General features: G+C 46.8%; 1 protein-coding gene across 1 annotated transcript; it reads left to right on the top strand.

The window, feature by feature from the left end:
• Window positions 1-12,595: 12,595 nt before the first annotated feature.
• LOC308306152 (threonylcarbamoyl-AMP synthase-like) lies at window positions 12,596-13,312 on the top strand (the record flags this gene model as incomplete). Its single annotated transcript, XM_080751052.1, has 1 exon — window positions 12,596-13,312. One exon carries the CDS (start codon window positions 12,596-12,598, stop codon window positions 13,310-13,312), a length of 717 nt encoding a protein of 238 aa, XP_080607178.1.
• Between the last annotated feature and the right edge of the window lie 621 nt (window positions 13,313-13,933).

Here is a 13,933-nt window from a genome sequence, read left to right as displayed (position 1 = left end):
CGCACCCTTTCATACACTCTGACTGAATCACCAGTAAAAAACACTCTCTCGTTCGTTCCCGGCCGGTCCAGGCCGGCCATTAGGAAAAAATTAAACTGTTTGCACAAAAGTAAAAATTAAACTGTTTGCACAAAAGTAGTGAAAACAGCCGATCTACAAGCACACAACGCCTTGCACTGTGTGCTTGTAGATCTGCTGTTTTCACTAGTTTAAATCATTTTTGAAGCGGTGAAAACCGCTTCCAATGAGTGGCTATGTGTGTCCCACGCCCATATATGGTCATTTCAGTCCAGAATGAACAGGCTTTTTCAAAAACAAAATGTATGTCACCTCATGTCCATATATGGTCACTCCAGTCCAGAATCAACATTTTTTTTCTGTCCCGTACGTCGAGAATATCAGTCCAGAATGAATAGGGCTTTTCAAAAAGCAAAATGTGTGTCCCATGTCCATATATGGCCATTTCAGTTCAGAATGAATAGGTTTTATGAATAGGTTTTATGCATAAAACCTATTTATGCATAAAACCTATTCAATGAATGAATAGGTTTTATCTGTCCTGTCCCGTCCGTCCGTCCGTCCGTCCGTCCGTACGTAGTCCGTCCCGGTCTGATGATTGGATACTTTGAGGATTGGTCAAGCTTCACATGACAATTCGGCCCTCCAGATAAAATCATTAATTCATTCAGAATATAAAGAATGTATAGATCACAGAGTTCATAACTCTAGAACACATAGAATAAAAGTTCACCGCTTCACTTCGAACCGAGGTTTGATTTTTGAAGCGGTGAAAACCGCTTCCAATGAGTGGCTTTGTGTGTCCCACGCCCATATATGGTCATTTCAGTCCAGAATGAACAGGTTTTTTTCAAAAACAAAATGTGTGTTTCATGTCCATATATGGTCATCTCAGTCCAGAATGAACAGGCTTTTTCAAAAACAAAATGTATGTCACCTCATGTCCATATATGGTCACTCCAGTCCAGAATGAACAGGTTTTTTCTGTCCCCTACGTCCAGAATATCAGTCCAGAATGAATAGGCTTTTTCAAAAAGCAAAATGTGTGTCCCATGTCCATATATGGCCATTTCAGTTCAGAACTAGAAGCAGTGCTCTTCCGAGCACACGTCTCCACCATGCCAGGCGTCCTGGTGGTGCTACTGTATAATACATTTGTTCCTTGACCTAGTGGGAATATGTGTGGCAAATTTCACACTAATCGCAAGCTGCGTTGATGATTTGAGGCATTTTGTTCAAAAACGGAGCAATCCTGCAAACTTTGGAAGCCAATATTAGCCAATTAGGATGGAATATGAAATATCAGACGGATCGGACTTGATCACATGACTATAGAGATACTGTGTACCAATTTGCATGATTTTTGGATAAAATCTCAAGGAATAATAGGAAAAATGTGTTTTACATAAGCGCTATAAAAGGCTGATGTGAAAAATGCAGGGAAAGGGGTTTTCCTTGGCCTCTAGGGAGTGCGCTTACAAAGTTTGAAAGTGATCGGTGGAGTTATAGGTAGCAGCTCTACAAGCTGCGAGCTTGTAGAGCTGCTAATTTTGAAAAATCTTGAACATTTCTTGAATTGAATATTTCAAATCCTTCTAAGGTTTTTTGAAAAACCTAAAGGCATTTTGTTCAAAACGGCTCAATCATACAAACTTTGGAAGCCAATCTTAGCCAATCAGGATGGAATATGCAAAATCGGACAGATCCGTGTCGATCACATGACTGTCGAGATACTGCCTACCGATTTGTAGGGTTTTTGGACAAAATCTGTAGGAGTAGTGCACAGAAATGTGTTTTGCGAACATTGGCCACTAGGTGGCGCTAGAAAAGCCCCAATTGAAAAATTTAGGGCAGAGGTTCTAGATTGGCATCCAGGGAATGTGTGTGCTCACTTTGGCAGCAACCGGGCCAACGGCGACTGAGCTTAGCTGCACACAAACTGCGAGGACACACGGACGGACGGACGGACGGACGGACGCACGGACGCACGCACGCACGGACGGACACACGGACGGACGAAGGGGAAAACATACTCTCCCCCATGCCTTCGGCTGGTGGAGACAATGAACAGGTTTTATCTGTCCTGTACGTCCAGAATATGTGTGTAGTGTCCCTCCCGGTCTGATGAATGGATACTTTGAGGATTGGTCAAGCTTCACATGATAATTCGGCCCTCCATTCTTTATATATTCATTCAGAATATATAAAGAATGTAGAATTCAGAATATATAAAGAATGAATAGATCACAGAGTCCATAACTGTATAGATGTATAGATCACAGAGTTCATAACTCTAGAACACATAGAATAAAAGTTCACCGCTTCACTTCGAACGGAGGTTTGATTTTTTAAATGATAAATACAAAACAAACGGTTTTGGACAACATACAAGGTTTCCACCCGACAACGACGAAATATAACTAATGTAATTGGCCCACTGGCTTGTCACTTGTCATGATCTGAAATGGCAAATCTTTGAGTAGCAGCAGCAGCTACTATATCTCTCTCTATAGCGCGCATTGAGGGCCTCTCCAATTATTTTTCCCGGGCTGAATCAGGGGCCCAGCACGTCCCTGCAGACCACCTTCAGAAGCTATTGAAGGCAGCTTCTTCAATGGAGGACCAGAGACGAAGGAATGGCTACACGACACTGAGCTGGATATCTGATGATACGCGATAGAGGAAGTGTAGATGTAGCATGAGAATGTGATGTAAAGGAACACTCCAGATTTTTTTTTTTTTACTATGTTATCCTATACATGTCTATAATTTGATATACGATAGACGTTGTTCTATAATGTGCTGAATATGATATAGACTGCAACATGATGCTATGCTATATAGTGCGACGATTCGTAGAATCATAGCTAGTTCGGTGGACGGTCACAAGGGGGCGCGCGCGCGGAGGGGGACGGGACACAGGGTCCTGCCCCCCCCCTTACCCAGGGTTCTTAGGGAAGCTAGCTGGTGGGTCTCAGTCTTGTTGCATAGCACTGCTGCTGCTACCACGCTGCAGTACACACACAAGTGCCACACTTGTTGCTTGCAGGTAGCTGTGCTGCTGCCCACCGCTTGGAGAGGGTCTGAGGGTGCCTAACTTGGCTGAGTATTTCTGTCTGTTTCTGCTATTTTACTATCGCTCAATTCATGTTCTTAGCTGCCAAACTAAGAAGCTGTGTTCTTGGCCAGGTTGTATGGGAAGTTTGAGATTGTTATTCTGGTAATCGCTGAATTCTAAACTGCTGTTTCAAGGTTCAGATTTCTTGCTATCGTTGCTGGTGCCTAGCTGATTTCTGTACTTTCAGTTGTTTGTTGCTAAAGCTATTTCATAGGTGCTACAGGCTTGCTAAAGTTGCTAAAAGGTAAACTCAGTATCATAGAAGTTGGCCGTGGCTACGGGCTAAATGCTAATTTATTTCGTGCCCTGGTGGGCCTTTACTGGGCTACCATGAGTTAAAGTAATCTCAGTCGTTGGGTTGTCGATAACAATGTCAGTACTTTGCAACGGCGCGGGCCGTATCGGCTAGCGCGGAACAACAGGTTTAATGTACAGTCAGCTAGGAGCTAGCTGTTGGCTATTGCTAGCCGGCTATTTCGGTAAGGATGCTGTTAGCTGGTAAATCAATGTGCTAGCCATGTCAAGGCATGGAGCGGCGGCCCGCGTGAAAACATGGCCCCGTAGCAAGTAATGAATCACGCTAGGAGGATTCAGTTTGTAGGTTGCAGGTGTCTGTAAACAGCAGCGTTCACCTAGCTTCTGAGCTAGCAGAGTCACGTCAAGCGGTGATTTACGGCATGACGTTCGGCAGCGAATACTAAGCGCTGCGTGTGGGAAATGTAGTTCTCTATCATGCCAAGCCTCGGCGTCGTGCTAGTAGCAAGCTTTTATATACTCTATGGTAGCAAGAGTCGTATGAATTACTAGTCACGTCAGGCCAGGAGGAAGCTTCGATTCAAGCTTCGCTCGCAGCGTGCTTAATCTAGTTAGTATGGGGCCTATATTGCTTCTGCCTCGCCTCGGGTTATGTGTATGTTTTCCTCTTTTTGCACTGTCTGGCCGTCTTAACAGCTGCTGCTTATGAGGTGCTAGTTGCTATACCATAGCAGCTAAATGGTTTCTGTCGCTTCTTGGACCACAGTAGGGCTGCTGCCAGTTACCGTGGCGTAGAAGCCCTCGCGGGATGAATTATTAAATACAGTAATCGCCTCTCTTTGAGTAGCCTATAAAGGATGTCTGTCTGCGTGGGCTCCTGAGAGGAGGAAACCCGCAAGCTCATAGCAGAGCAGTATAATCAGAGAGTGGTGTCACCGCGGGGTCAGAAACAGCGCTGGTCACGTGGTTCATTGTCACTTTACACCTCATAGACTTCAATGCTTTTGTAAACTTCCGGTTCGCCGTTTGTCACTATACGCCAACAGATGTGTGCGTAGAAGACCTGGCCCCATGAAGTGAACGGGAGTGACGCAACTCTCCATTCTAGGGCTCTGGCTCATAGGTGCCACAGTTTACGTGCAAACAATGTTTTGCTTCCGCTAACGCAAGTCGTGCCTGTCTGTCCCGACGTCACCAGTTGAACTCGCTAGTGCATGCAGGGAATCGTAGTCTTCTCTAAATGCTCGGTAGCTCCAGCTAAATATTCTCTTCAGTTTCAGCATCCATCAGCTGCAGCTCATCAGCTTTTCTCGCATCGCAAACTTAAGTTAGGGTTTGATAAGTTCTAAGTTGTCAGTAGTTCTGCTATATTAAATGCTAAGTAAAATAGGCAAATTGTTGCCGCTGCCGCAGTTGGATACTGTCATGTCTCCGTGGTTTCTTCTGAGGCTAGCTCTACCCAAGCTGCTAATGCTGCGGTAATTGCTGCTCATTAATTAAAACTGATGCTACCGCTTGTAGGACGCTGACATCATGCTTATCTGGGCAGTGCATGCTCAGCTCCCACGTGTCTGATACTAAACTAGAAATGTGCAATTTGGGAAATTGCCAGTGTGCTGCTTCATCATCAAGTTATCGGTACTGCTGTATGTTAAAGCTGCTACCAGTGTATCAGAAGTAAAAGGGATTTAATTTAAATATTTGTTTCAAACTAAGGTTATAGTATTGGGTTACATAGCACACTGTATTTCTAGTAGTGTTTCCTTAGCCGCCGCACTTGGCTTCAGTGCTGGTTTACAGCTCACGCTTAAGCTGCTACATGTCTGTTGTAACATCATGTTCATATCCAGGATTTCTCCTTATCCATTGTGCTGCTATCTTGGACGCAAAAATGGTCACATTATGGTGCTAGTGGCTCTTGTTGCCGCTGCTACAGTCAGATACTAATGTCTCCTATAGTTCCAGCTATCGTTAGCTCCACTCAACCTGCGGCTGCGTGCTAGCATAACTGCTAATAATTACAGCTAAGGCTGATGCTGTAAAAATGCTGCATCATGTTTTCTTTCAGCTCATGCTAAAGCTAATACTTGTTGGTTGCTAACATCTGTTTATTATTTCAGCTCAAGGCCGGAGTGGCTGCAGGCCCACATGTTCCACTAATCGTGTTTTACCTTATAGCTTCTTGCGGCGGCTGCTACATGTCTAACTGCTAACACAATTTCTATCCTTTCAGCTCGTGCTGGAGCTGCTGCATAGCAGCTACTACAGCAGGTCGCCATAGCAGCATGGCGCTGCAGCTGCTGAGGTTTTCTGCTAACATATTTATCATTACAGCTCCAGGCCGGAGCTGCGGCATGCCCCCTGCCACGGCATCAGGTTAGCACTGCAGCTTCATGATAAAGCTGCTTCATGTTCCACTAAATCGCGTTTTTCTTTATAGCTTCGGGCCACGGCTGCTACATGTTGCTGCTAACATCATGTTTGTCCTTTCAGCTTCTTGCCGGAGCCGCTGCATAGCGGCTGCTACAGCATGCCATCATTGCAGCGTCGCGCTGCAGCGGCTGAGTGTTTTCTGCTAACATGTTTATCTTTATAGTTTCGTCCACTACTGCATAATTCCATGAGACCAGTCAGGAGTCGGTTAGCACTGGAGAGGGCATTGCTACTACAGCTTCCGCTACTTCTGCCGCTACCATGAGCTGCCAGCCTGCCAGCCTGCCCGCCCGCCCTCCCGCCCGCATGCCTGCCCGCCCTCCCGCCCGCATGCCGGCCCGCCTGCCCGCCTGCACGCGCCATATTCAGCAGACGGAAGTGGCCTACTGCCAGCCCGCCGCCGCCGCCTGCCTTCTCGCCCGCCTGCCTTCCCACCTGCCTGTCGGCCCTCCCGTCCGGCTGCCCGCCCGCCCGCTACAGCATCAGTTAATGCTATTACTGCTGCTACCATGAGCATGATCCAGCGCTGCGTCGTGCTGGAAGCCGTGGTGCCGTCCCATCTTCCGGAGGCGCTGTCAGGCTGCGACCGTCGTCGCCACCGCCAGGTCGCAAGGGAACATGGGAAGCTGCAGTTCCAGCACCAGCGGTGGGAACTCCATTCCTCTCGCCAGCTGCAGCTTTCCCAGATGCCCTGAGGAGCCACACTCTAGCAGGTAAATAGCAACGCATTTGCTTGTTCGATTCTGTGAGCGTTCAGCCGCTCTCTAAGCTTGCTAATAATAGGCAACCATAGTTAGATAGCAGCGACTTACTTGTACTGAATGTTGGGCTTTAGCCGCTCTCTAGGCTTGCATAGCTTGCCTTTAAAGGTCAAGACGGGTATCTCGTGGAGATTCTCATATGTGCAGCAGCAGACTCTGAAGCAGAGCGCTCCGTGGGCTGCGAAAATTCTCTGTGATCCTAAAAGTCAGCGACCTTAGGCGTGGTTTCATTGTTATGGTCAGCTAAAGCTAAGATGGTAATTTCTGCGGCAAGCTCATGCGGTCACCAAGGCCAGGCTTAAGATGCGACTAGCACATGGCCTCTGAAGATTGCAGCTCGCAGTTTAAGCAGGGAAGGTACACCAGTGTCAGTCGCAGAACTAACTCTCCCTTCTGTCCTTTCATGTCCATGCTGAACACCGGGCTGTCTGCCCGACGTCCTCGTCTCACGACCCCCGGAGAGAGCTGCCAGATTTGCGGCCCGCCCCTCTTCACTCTGCATTCTCTCCGGATCGGAGCAGCCACACCACCAGCACTTCTGGTGCCCTCAGCTAACTCAAGATCCTGCACGCCAAGCTATCAAGCACACACAACACAGGACTGACCGAAGCGTAATGGTTCCAAGCTGGAGTTGGACGCGTTTCAGTTAACGCTTCTGCTGCTGATGCTAATAGTGCTGCAGGCACTATTAGCAGGGTTGTTCCATAGGGTTTCATTTTGCTGCTTCTGCTGCGTTACTCGGGGCACGCGCCCCTGATAGGTTGCGTGTTTTATTTGCTGCTTCTGTTGCGTTACTCGGGGCACGCGCCCCTGATAGGTTGCGGGCCACGATAAATATTACGCTTTAATATTTCAATCACGCAAAGCTAGGTGGTTGCTGGGGTGTCAGTTAGGTAGGATATATCAAGCTGTCTGGTGCTGAAGTTATATGAATTAAAGGTCTCATCGCTGCTTCTGGTTCTGCTGTCTGTATATATATTTCAGTGTTGCTGCTCCCGCTTGTCACTAGGCTGTTTAGTATGGCTTCCAGTTAGATTTCAGTTTCGCTATAGTCAGCAGAACCGCCTTCCTCACCGTTGGTTCGGTCTGCCAGCTGCTAATATTCTTACTTATTATTTGGCTTTAGCAGGATTAATAGCGTTTCTGGCAAGCCGTTAATTCTCTTACTTATTTGCTTAGTAGTATTTATAGCAAGCCATGCAGGCGGCTACATTCTTACTTATTTTGCTTTAGCAGTATTAATAGCCATCTATAGCAATAGGACAGGCAGTTCATAGTTTGCCCCCGCAGTAATGATAATTCTTAATCGCTAGAGTCACAGCAGAGCTGCCTTCCTCGCAGTTGGCTAGCGCTGGCATGGGATTCTGAGCTTTTGGCGTGTTTTGGGGGTTTTGTAGTTTTGGGGGGTCTCGGGCCAGAGCTCGCTGTAATAAGATTATGCCCTCGATACTCATGGCAACATGGGGATCGTGGGTCAGCGAGTAATGGCCCGAGGCAGAACCCATGCCAAACAATGCTTCACTTAGGATATAGATTCTATGCTGTCTTATAGTAGCGCTTAAGGTAGGCTGCCAATATGATGCGCTTATATAGGCCTTAGATATTATGCTGTCTCTATAGTAGGGTGCTCAATATGCCATGCTGTGTGATGCTTGCTTCTGCCTTCATTCTTGTCAATAAAGTATACCTAAACCCAAGTGATCGTCTCCTGAAATAGTGCGACGATTCGTAGAATCATAGCTAGTTCGGTGGACGGTCACAAGGGGGCGCGCGCGCGGAGGGGGACGGGACACAGGGTCCTGCCCCCCCCCTTACCCAGGGTTCTTAGGGAAGCTAGCTGGTGGGTCTCAGTCTTGTTGCATAACACTGCCCCGCCACCACCCCAGCTCCACCGTCAGGTTCTGCTTCAGATCCCCCGTGGGGGGTCTCGGGCCAGAGCTCGCTGTAATAAGATTATGCCCTCGATACTCATGGCAACATGGGGATCGTGGGTCAGCGAGTAATGGCCCGAGGCAGAACCCATGCCAAACAATGCTTCACTTAGGATATAGATTCTATGCTGTCTTATAGTAGCGCTTAAGGTAGGCTGCCAATATGATGCGCTTATATAGGCCTTAGATATTATGCTGTCTCTATAGTAGGGTGCTCAATATGCCATGCTGTGTGATGCTTGCTTCTGCCTTCATTCTTGTCAATAAAGTATACCTAAACCCAAGTGATCGTCTCCTGAAATGATATACTATACTATATTTTACTTTGGCTTTTGGGAGCATTTTGGACAGTTTTTAAGTAGCCTAGCTTGATTCAATATCTAGACATTTGATATTCATTTGATCAGACACGCCCCATTCCCATACAAATCCCATTGTAACTTCAAACTCCATTCCATTTTAACCATGATAGTTTCACCGAAAACACCCGTCCTTGGTTCTGGTGACTCACACTTCCCTCCTATTACGTGAGACGGCTGTGTTTTTGAAACATCAACGATTTAGGGTTCAATTGGTTAACTGGGAAAGTAAGAGAAAGGCATTCACACTAGTGCATTCGCGAATAGTGATTTTTAGTATTCAAATTATTCAACCTCAAAGTATTCGAATAGTCGAATATTCGACAGGACTGGCCAAACTGGCCAAACTGTCAAATATTAAGTAAGCAAGAGGCGATCATTGTGAAAATAGTCGATCTACATGCTCACAACGCCTCGCCTTGCGAGGCGTTGTGAGCATGTAGATCTGCTATTTTCACAATATTTATCTGTGGAACCGAGTCACATTAAATGTACCTACAATTCCAAGTGCTTGTCAGGGTGGGGGTCCCCAGTTCAAATATGTTTATTTTGGGGTTCATGGCCTAAAAAGGTTTGAGAACCCCTGGTATAGAGCATTAACAAATTCATCCACCCTGGGCATTGACAACTCATTCTTATGAATTCCTATCTTGCCAAGTTTTATAAACTATATATTTCTTAAAGATAAAACAATAAAAAAATAAAAAAGCGAATATTCGACTCCGGTGAACAACGTCGAATAGTGACTTTGATATTCGAATATTCGAATATTTGGTGAATGCCCTAATTCACACAATGTTCATAAAAAAGATGCGCTGCATGTGACTGCATCTAGTCGGCATCCTGTCAACCCTGTGAACCATGTCAGGTCATCAGTGCAGATGGAGAGGGGGGTGGAGGTGGGGCGAGACAGAGAACAGGAGGATATTTTGAGTGTGGAGTGTGTGGGCGTGTGTACAGACAGACAGCAGTGTTGCCAGATAATAAGAGAGAAATAAGCCACCATCCAGGTCTTTGAAAACAAGTCCAAAAAGAAGGCCACATCATCACATGAGGGCCTTATGAACCTTATTTTTATGGGCCTTATTTCAAAATAGCGGATATACAAGCTGTTGTGAGCTTGTAGATCAGCAATTTTCAAATATATATATTTTTAAAAGTAACAAATGTTTAATATTTTTGAATCACAAATCTGGTACGGGGGTCCCTGGCACAATATATTTACAGATGGGGTTCTGCTGGACAAATACATATTAATTTGGGGGTGCTTGACATGAAAATGTTTGAGAACCAATGTTTTAAACAACATTAAGAATTGGGAAGCCCAAATAAGCAACCACACTTTAGAAACAAGCGGCAACCAGTAACTACCAATATTTACAAGCGACTTGGCAGAAAAACAAGCCCACAGTTGCTTCTAATAAGCAGACATGGCAACACCGACAGACACACAACAGCCTTTTTGTCACAGTCCACTGCCTGGGGGGACTGTGTGACACGCAATGCACATGCATGGATAAACACAGAAGCACAAATAAAACATAGACAAAAAAAGGGCAAAAAATAAATCTTTCATTTGTTTTTGTTTTTTCGGTACCTTGTACGAGGGCATCTTAGTGATGATTGCTCACGGAGTAGACCACATTTCTCTTTCACTCTCCTTCCATTTTCATTATTTCAGCAGCTCGTGGGATCTGAACCGGCAACTCCCCTGTCATTTTTGATACTAGAAAAGGGCGCAGCTAAGTGGAGCTCTGCCAGGAGGCACGTCCCCTATCACAGTGTTCTCAACCTGTGGGTCGGGACCCCAGGGGGGTCCCCACATGATTTTGGGTAGGGGGTCCCCAGACGACAGTGAAGTGACCTTTTTAATACCTCAAAAGCCATTACTGCATCAAAAGTAATCAACAAATTATATGCCTTAACAATGGTCAAACAAAGACGCAGAAAATAGATGATCTACAAGCTCACAAGTCACAACGCCTGAGGCGCTGTGCGCTTGTAGATCTGCTATATTCACAATATTTGTCTGTGGAACCGAGTCAATCTAAATGTAATGCCTCAACTCCTAAGTGCTTATCAGGGTGGGGGGTCCCCAGTTCAAATATTATTATTTTGGGAGGGTCACAGCCTGAAAAGGTTGAGAACCATACCTCCCTCCTTCGTTGTTGCATCATGGGATGACATTGTGAGTGAGCCAGTGTGTATGAAAAATGCACTAAGATGGCTCTATTAGTTTGCAGGATTAGCCACATACACTATGACACACCGGGGTAAAAAATCTCTGGCCCTGCCAGAAAATCTTCCACGGATGAGGCCAGGTCTTTGCAACAGACACATTGGTACGTGTACGGACATATTGATGACCCCTGCTCACACGTGACAATGGTTAAATGCTTGTTTGCTATTATGTCCATGGGGATCCTGTGAACGTGTGTCAGCATAGTTTATTTGGTGACTATGAGTTGGGCTTTTATGAAATGGATTTACACTCTCTTTAGGATTAGCACCAGTATTAACAGCATTTCGTTGCTGTCGGGCAGAAACCTGCTATCTTCATATTTTGACAGTGTTTCATTGTAAATTAATGCACCAATCAAAAGTAGAAGTTCTACAAAGTCGAAACGCAGAGCAAAGCCGTGTGTTTGAGCTTGTAGATCTGCTACTTTTACTGTTTTAGAACTTTTATACTGAAAACAAAAGTAACAGTTTCGGACATACAGGGTTTCCACCCAGCAGAGATGATTTCTCAAGATAATTGGACATCATCAGCTCTTGGCGGTCTGTTTGATGTGCCGTAGATTGGTTGTTGAGCACTCTGCATCTCCTTCCGGCACAAGGACAACCATTGGCGTCAGTTTGCTCTTGGGAAGTGGAGGACAAACAAAATATTCAACCCCAGTACTTCAAAGCATAAATAAACCCTACTCCTGGGTAGGTCATATTATTCAACTACAAGTGAATGTTACTCTGTCAAATGTCTACGGTACTTGAATTAAAAGTACTGGAGTGCTTTAAACACCTGAGTATTCCAAAGTATATGCTTTAAAAATACTTACAAAGAATGTTTTTTCTTTTTTGATATGACTGCATTGCTGTATTGAAATAATTATTTTATTTATTCAGTTCAGAACTGAAGCGCAGTTGCTGGCTGACCGTTTGTTGATCCCAGCTCCATGCTTGTAACGAAGGCTTTGGACATATCTAACTAACTTAAAGTCTGACATCACAAACTCCACATTTGGGCGTGGTTGATCTAGAGCTCCATATAATGAGCCGGAAGAGACATCTAGTGCTGACATCGTGCTCATGTAAAACTCCATATATGGATATAGCTGACTTACCAGACAAGTACTAAAGGATGGCCGTGACACCCAGAGATCAGATGCAAGAGGTTCTGTACCCAACTCTTACCCAATATCCAAGACCCAACTTCTCAAGGCTGTATTCACATTCAAAGTTCCTTGACCAGCTCTCACCAGAAGCTCCAGCACCTTCCCGAACGAGTCTGGTTATTTGGATCCTAGACTCGGACAACCAGTTCCCTTTGAGTAGAAGTTTATAATGCTTACTGTATATATCGCTATCGCTGTTGGCTGTTTGCTGGTGCTTACTGCTCTGTTCATCTGCTGCTGTTGCTCCTGCTGCTGCTGATGCTACTTTTAAAACTTGCTACTCGCCCACCAAAGAAGCTCAGCTACGACCAGCGACGGTGTGAATATGTTTGAAGAACTGAAAACAAAGGTGTTTCCTCTTTTACCAGCGACCGCCAACGGACCGCCTGGTGGGCAGCATGAGGGCCAGCCAGACGACGGCGGCGCTGATGTCCTCACCGCCACGGCCGAGGCTCTGAAGGCGGGCCGCGTGGTGGCGCTGCCCACCGACACCGTCTACGGCCTGGCGTGTCTGGCCCAGAACTCGGAGGCCGTCAGGAACATGTACGACATCAAGGGACGGGACGGACGCAAGCCGCTGGCCGTCTGCGTGGGAGTAACGCAGGACGTTTACAAGTACTGTAAGGTGAAGGTGGAGGAGGAGCTTCTGAGCGAACTGCTGCCCGGTCCGGTCACTCTGCTGTTTGAGCGCTCAGACGCGCTCAACCCACAACTTAACCCTTTCACTCCGCTGGTGGGCGTACGCATCCCGGACCACGCCTTCCTGAGGCGCCTCTGCCAGGCGTGCGGCGAGCCGCTCGCGCTCACCAGCGCCAACGTCAGCGAGAGCCCCAGCGCCGTGGCTGTGCACGAGTTTCGGGACCTATGGCCTAGGCTGGCGCTGGTGATAGACGGCGGGCCAATAGGAGACCAGAGCCGACTGGGGTCAACGGTGGTCGACCTATCGGTGCTAGGCAAATACCGCATCGTCAGGCGTGGCTGTGCCTTCTCCTCCACGGTGGATTTGTTGGAGCGTAAATATGGACTACAGAGTGAGGATTGAACCCTTCCTACTCACCGTCCTCTTTTAGACTAGCTAATTATTACCTCTTTTCCCTAAACTGACTCCGCCAGATGGTGGCAGCCACCGTACTTTACCATCTGAGACTGCTCGGGGAGAGTTGATATCACTCGTAAAGTCCCAGACCGGACGAATCAGCGGCAGCTCCGGGCGGGCTATGAGCGGCTCTGAGCCAATAGAGTCTGACTGCAGACCACGTGGAAACCCAGGAGGCGGATTCTGGGTGTAACGTCATGAAGACAGGCCAATATGAGTGGTTGGAGTTGGCACTCCCAGACTGTGATACAGACGGCCCCATCCAATCACCTGCTAAAGAATTTGAATAATACGCACTACTGCCACCAACCATCTGGCGGAGTCAGGTTACCTTTTTCCTGTGTTGCCAACAATGCTGTTGTACCCTGCTGGCTCGCCTGCCAGTGAGGAGCCCCCACAGGGAGAACGTAGCCCCTAGGTCCTATTCTTCCTGTTCAACATTCCCCGCTGAGTCCCTATTGGTGCAGATCATCCTCAGAGTGCAATATCATGTGCCTAGCAATCAACATGAATAGTCACATTTCAGGGCACTCCTGGTCCTCCCCCACTGACCTTCTACAAGGATTA

The sequence above is a fragment of the Nannobrachium achirus genome (assembly GCF_963921795.1).
Source record: "Nannobrachium achirus genome assembly, chromosome: 20".
Classification (NCBI taxonomy): domain Eukaryota; kingdom Metazoa; phylum Chordata; class Actinopteri; order Myctophiformes; family Myctophidae; genus Nannobrachium; species Nannobrachium achirus.
This window is presented reverse-complemented; position numbering and strand designations above follow the sequence as displayed.